At 33.6% G+C, this 7,179-nt stretch overlaps 1 protein-coding gene across 1 annotated transcript; it reads left to right on the forward strand.

Moving 5' to 3' along the window:
* The first annotated feature begins 1,232 nt into the window (after nt 1-1,232).
* Nucleotides 1,233-1,877, forward strand: LOC137646565 (uncharacterized). Its single transcript, XM_068379674.1, has one exon. It carries the CDS (start codon nt 1,233-1,235, stop codon nt 1,875-1,877), a length of 645 nt encoding a protein of 214 aa, XP_068235775.1.
* Nucleotides 1,878-7,179: the final 5,302 nt, after the last annotated feature.

Genomic DNA, 7,179 nt, shown 5'->3' on the forward strand with positions numbered 1-7,179 from the left:
ATCTTACGGAAAAATGACTTGGCAAAAAAATGAAAAAAAATGAAAAAGGGACACTCGCGGTAAAATGCCCGACATTCTAATATACGACATCTCAGATAAAAAAAAAGACATGCACGTGTTAGCCCAACCATCAAGGCACACTTTCTAACACATAAACATGAAAAAAAAAATGAATAATATACGGCAATTCCTTACTACGTAAAAATTTTACAAATATTGAAAAAAAAACAGAAATTGGTAACCGCAGTTAAATACCCAATATACCAAAGACTACGTCGTATCTGACAAAAACAAAGTCATGCATGGGTAGCCAGATCATCTAGACACACTTTCCAACACTAAACAAGCAAAAGTTTTACGACACTATTTGGCAATATCTTACGGAAAAATGACTTGGCAAAAAAATGAAAAAAAATGAAAAAGGGGCACTCGCGGTAAAATGGTCCTCGTGGTGATGAACGACATTTTAACTAAAAAAAAAAACATGCACATGGTAGCCAAACAATCCACCAAGACTTTCTACAACTGATAACCTATACAAGTTGCACCATTCTACGACAATTTCATAATACGTAATAACTTTGATAATTATGCCAACTACCTCAGAAGGGTAAACTCGGACGCGAACGACCCCGACGCGTCTCAGAAATCGGGGAAGGAGTACAGCTACAGCAATGCACATCTGGACACTACTAGAGCGTGTAGGGGAGACACCTCCTGCAGGTCGATCACCCACAAATTCAGTCACAGGGGTGAGTCACGTGAGAAAAACCTGTTTTTTTTTGACGCTCGGGGTCGCAAACGACCCACCGTACCTATCCAGGGTTAAATATATTCTGACCTTCATCAACCATTTCAGCAAGTTTTGTGTGCTGCGGCCCCATACATCAAAACGAGCTGAGGAGGTTGCTAACACGCTTCTCTCAATATTTTTTACCTTTGGCACTCCCGTTATCCTGCACTCGGATAACGGGAGGGAGTTTGTGAATGTCGTTATATCAGAGTTGTCTACCCTCTGGCCTGAACTTAAGCTCGTCACTGGTCGGCCGCGCCACCCACAAAGCCAAGGTGCAGTTGAAAGATTGAATGGAGTTATTCAAGACAAATTAAAAATTTGGATGTACGAAAACAAGTCCAGCAGGTAGACCGTTGGGGTCCACTTTGTCCAGTGACAAATAAACATTTTGGAACATGAAACCATAAAAACAAGTCGGTTTAAAGTCATGTTCGGGATGGAACTCAAGGTAGGCCTAGCATCCCCTGTTATTCCACCTAATATGCTCGGCAATATAAGAACTGAAGAATATTTAGACACCATCCTCCAAAATGAAGCCGAAGGGGCGGCTGATGAAGAGGAACAAGAAGGAGAGGAGGAACAGGAAGGAGAAGAGGAACAAGATGGAGAAGAGGCGCCGCAATTCGCTGAAGCGCGGCAACTGGCTGCAGCCGGCCAAGAAAAAACTGCACTTAGAATGACAAGAAGAGCGAAACACCTCTTAAGTGCCCTACAAGTGGGTGACAACGCAACGCTGAAAGTTCCCGAGTTTGATCGTGGGCCGAGTGACAGCAGGAACCTCCTGGTTGTGGTACTGCAGAGAGACGAGGACCTGTACCAGGTAGACTACAGAGAAGGACGCATAACCACCCGGTACACGGCACCTGACATGGACCCCGTTAAGGAGAAGCTCCTCACCCCAGATGAGGTTCCCGACGTTGAAATGGCTTTGAAAACCGCTGTAACCAGGTACACAGGTGGCCAAGGGTATGTGAAGTGTGCCTGTAAAACACATTGCACAACTTCCAGATGCTCCTGCACAAATAAGCTGTTAAAATGTAACTCTCGTTGCCACCCTGGTCGTTCTTGTAGCAATATTTGAGTGTTAAAGTGGTGTCAATCCCTTTTAGTTTGAACAATAAATACTAATAAATACTAATTTTAGTTTGAACATTAAATACTAATTCTCTATGTTTCTTCTTCACATTCTGCCTATTGTGTACAATCGGCAAAATGCCGTTGCTTTTATCTAAAAAATTTCAAAATTTTGCCTTACGTAGATATTTATCTATATTTGGCAAGCGCAATTTCCAAATGTGTACATTTTTCAACTTTCTCGCAAAACATACACATTTGGCAATAATCCACATTTTGCGTAACATACATACATATATATATATATATATATATATATATATATATATATATATATATATATATATATATATATATATATATATATATATATATATATATGGTAATAATATTCATAATAATCATAGTAATTCATAATTCCTTTGTCTATGTAATATATCAGTTTAAGCTATAAAATACGAACTTATGAAATTGTTTTTTGAACATTAATGCATTATCATGTACACTATATCTCAGTAACCACAAATACCTTGTACGTTTATTATATGTAAACAAAAAACGTATGTAAGGAAAGTATCATAATGCTAGCGAACATTTTCCCTGTCCGCTAAGAAAATTAAAAAATCATTTCTTTTTCCTAGACCAAATAAAAGATTTTATTTCTGACAGTTACAGGCAGTCTTAATGCTCACCACATATATTTATGTAGGTTTTGAAGTTGGAATTTTTTTTTCAATTTGTTCAAGGTAATTTCCTTTGTTATATTTGCTATGGTCAAAGAGTGAAAAATTACATTCTAAACGAAATTCATTATCACCAGCTTCCTCAAAGTTCCCAAACAAGATATTTAAAGTTATTTACTCCTTCGTATGGTCTTTAATATAAGATAAAACATATCATCTTTACCTCCAACTTTTATTCAATTCAGATATAAATTGCATAACATTCAAATACAAATAACTATTATGAAGTTTTGTCATTTAACAAAGACTCAATCATTGTACAAATGGTGTTGTCCTCCGAGTTAATAATGAAGTTACGTGAAATAAAAGTTAGTTTTTGAAATTTCTGATTAATATGCTAGTATTCTTTATTATAAAAATTTGAATATTATTTTACATATTATCAAGCAAAAAAGAAATTTAATGTAAGTTACAGAGTCATAAAGAAATAGCTCAAATTCATCATAAAATTCCGAGCAAGTTATTGCCAAATGTCCATGTAAAATGTTAATAGCATTAATAGAATAAATGTAATTAGACCTGTTTAAGCTCTTTGATTCCTACCAAAGATGTAAATTGTGTATTGGTGCTTTTACCTCGCTGTTTGGTAAATATGATTTTTACAAATAGAAAAGTAATAAATAAATAATTTTCAAAGAAAATCAACAGGACTTAGAAATATTCTAGTAACAGGGGTTATACTTCAGTAAATTTCTGTGAATTTAGATTTTTTGCAGCTTTGATTAACATTCAGAGGCAGGAAAATGTGGAGTATCATTTGCAATTTAGTCATACAAGTTTTATTATTTTTGCATTGTTAATAGTACTACAGTTCAATGTATACTAATCTTACCTTTGTGGATGGTGTAGGGTATACTAATTGAAGTTTTTATATTAGCCATTGGTTTTATCTATAGATAAAAAAATATGTTTTAGGCTCTATGACAAATGTATTACTATTAGAAAAACGAAATATATAATTTATATTCTGATATATATTTTTTATTAGATTTGTTTTTCTAATCATCCATAGTACCGTAGATTTGAAGTTACTTATACTTAGAAACACGATTATTTAATAAGAATTAAGAATATTTCCATAATTCCATTTAGCAATTAAATACATTCAAGTAATGAAGTTTTAATTTTGATAATCATCATCATCATTATCATCTTCATTATCATCATCATCTCCTCCTACGCCTGTTAACACAGAGGGCCTCGGTTAGATTTCCCCAGTCTTTATTTTGTTTTTGTTCTTTTTAATCACATGTTCTTAATCTCTGTATAAAAGAAATAAAATCCCTATTTTTGCATTCAAGTATCGAACTGAGATCATAAGAGGTAAGCCCATATCAAAATTCAGATAGGAATATTAAAACTAGATTTAACTACTGATGGATGACCGTAGAGTGAGTAGAATGGGATTAAAAAGAAAGAAAAAATATGGACCCTGTAATTAGGGTTTTGATTATTGAATTTTAGGTTTTATAACGAAGTGCAGGGACCTTTGAAGCAATTACTATGAAGTAGAATATATCATGTTGAACGTTATTTACATGATTGGACTTTGGGTTATACAACTCGGTGCTGGGATCTTTAAGGCTATTCAGTTTTTCGAGGAAAAAATATATATGACAACTTAGAAAAAATATATTGTGGATAAGATTGCAAATAATATATATATATATATATATATATATATATATATATATATATATATATATATATATATATATATATATATATATATATATATATATATATTATTTGTATCATTAGTAAAATCAAATAAAAGGTTTGCTTCAAAGATCATAAGCAAATCAATCATAATATTATAATCGATAAATTTTGATTGATCTTACGTGAAATATAACATAATATATCTTTGGAAAAACCGAAAACTGTGATATTTTCCCGGCATTAAAATACACGAGGAATCCCCACAAGAGAACGGGAAAAAGAAATGGAGTCATCCATACAAGATATTGCTCACCGAACGATCATAGCTTAGGCAATGGAGGCAGAAACCAAACTTGTTCATAGAGATTCGTGGAAGTGAGGAAAATCAGCTTGGAATGTTAGCGTATTTATTTGGTATATGATATCATATCTAATCGTATTTATTGTGCATTTATATCTATTTTATATGTACTTAGAAGAGTTGTAAAGATCTAAGGGTATGTGAATTGTTCATTCGTGTTTCTTATATCTATTATATATACTTGGAAGAGTTGTAAGGATCTAAGCATATCCGTAGGAGGGTTCGTTCATTCGATATGTTTTCACGAGACACAATGTTGTTATGAGTAAAACTGGGGAGCTGAACATTGCTGTCTGGTCAGTCAACTGAGTAATGGGTCTCTATAAATTTGATAGTTGTGGAGACGATGTGGCCAGAAACTGATGAACAATCGTTTCCTAGCGTGGTTCAAGGGTATGGAACGTCAGTGTTACTCGTAGGAAGAATAATAAAACATACAATAAAACACTTAAAAACATCTACTGCAATTCATAGGATATATTTCAATTGTCATGGTACTAATAGATAAGGGATAGTTCCAAGGACTTTTTTTTACTAAAAACCTCACTTTCCAATAGATCTCGTTTTTTAGAAAACCTGATAATAATAATAATAATAATAATAATAATAATAATAATAATAATAATAATAATAATAATAATAATAATAATAATCTATCTATTTATATACCAAGGCACTTACCCAATTTTGGGGGGACATTAAATCTTCTGCAATAAATAATGTTAAAGAATTGGTTTGTTTTCTTCAGTGAAATATTGATTGGGAATCCTAAATATATACGACATAAGTTTAATTAACTAGATATTCGACTTTCAAAGTCCAAAGTAACTAAAAGTCCTTATAATCCAAGTTAGAAAATTTCTTAAAGGTTAAAATTTGAGGTTTTTATCAATTATAAATCAATACATAAAAGACTTTTATTGCCATGACATTGGCCAGCAACTGAATGCAAGAAGGACATGGTTTTTTCCAAAATGAGTTACTTGATACAGTTCAGCCATTTTGACAGTACAGTACTTAAATTCCTAACATACACACTAGGGAACGGCTCTCCTTGCATCAGCGGGAGTGAACGAGCTCTGTAAATGTGGAAAGAAAATGGCCTCATATGGACATGTGTGACTAGTTAAAAACAAGGTCTATTACGGGGATCCATTCACCCTTTCTTAGTGAGGACACATAGGTATTTGCAGGTGCCAGAAAAGGGAGGGGGACGACAAGGGAGAACACTCAGTCAAATGAATGTTGAGTGATGAGATACTCATAATTGTCAATTTTTTTATTTTTGAAAGCTTGTTTTTAATTATTTCATATTTACATACTTTCATTTTTTATTTACCGTGTATGGATATTCCTTGGGTGTAAAATAAACCAATGTTCTTTAATTGTATTTTATTATCTCATAACTCACAATTTTGTTTGACGAAATACAGACATTGTATACAAATGGTTAATTATTCCTACATTTTCAATTCCTACTTTTTTCATTCCATATTGCAATAAAGCCCTGCCCACACGATCGAGCATGCTCAACGGGCAAACAGGGATACCAGACCTCAATAGGTAGAGAGAATGAACGTTGACGACGCCAGAAGCGGGGAAACCACAGGTAGGGATCTGGCAAGAAAATGTTGCTAGATTTCCTTGTTGTTTTCCCGCTTCTGACGTCATCAAGGTTCATTCTCACTACTATTGTGGTCTGGTATCGCTGTTTGCCCGTCGAGCATGCTCGATTGTGTGGACAGGGCTTTAGGGTTTAACTACTCTACAATGTCTATTGCCGATGGAAAATGGGTAAATGAAACTAAGGAATTGGGACGTTAAAAAGACCCTCTCCATAGTAAATCTTATAAGTCACTATTCATCATAGATGATAATTAAATAATTAAGAAATTGGATCTTAAGTCCCAGAATGACCAGAGACTGACAGCAATTAAGTGATATATCACATGATAAAAGTTAGAATTAAATGCAGAGAGAAAATAAGAGGGGCGTTATTAACAGGGGATTTATAATTGGTAATTTTAGTAATCTCACCATTCCTGGTAAAGCCCATGATATATTTATCAAGTATATTTCCAAAGCTTATCATCTGTAAGCAGACAATTCTATTATATTACAGTAAACATTAGAGTACTGTACACTGTTTTTCATCATCTTAGAACCAGATCATCCAAATGAGAATTTTTATTTTCTTTTTTGAAACATTTTCCTTCCATCGTTCTTAGTAAGCTAGGTTGACCTCTGCCTTTCTTATGTGTGTGTGCGTGTGTGCGTGTGTGTGTGTGTGTGTGTGTCTAACCACTGAGGGAAAATGGCTTTATTAATTTCTACTATGGATGCTTTGATAAATATAATAAAAGTATGAAAATTGGAACAGTTGCTAAATTAAAAATATAAAACTTATCTTAAAATGGCCACATTTTCTACAGAAAACACACTCTGGGAACACACAAAACTGGTACATTACTAAGAACTAAAATCCCGAGGTTACTAATTACCAAATCTAAATGCTGGACCAGTAATGTCAACCTCTTGTTCTG

Source organism: Palaemon carinicauda, chromosome 9, assembly GCF_036898095.1.
Source record: "Palaemon carinicauda isolate YSFRI2023 chromosome 9, ASM3689809v2, whole genome shotgun sequence".
Taxonomy (NCBI): domain Eukaryota; kingdom Metazoa; phylum Arthropoda; class Malacostraca; order Decapoda; family Palaemonidae; genus Palaemon; species Palaemon carinicauda.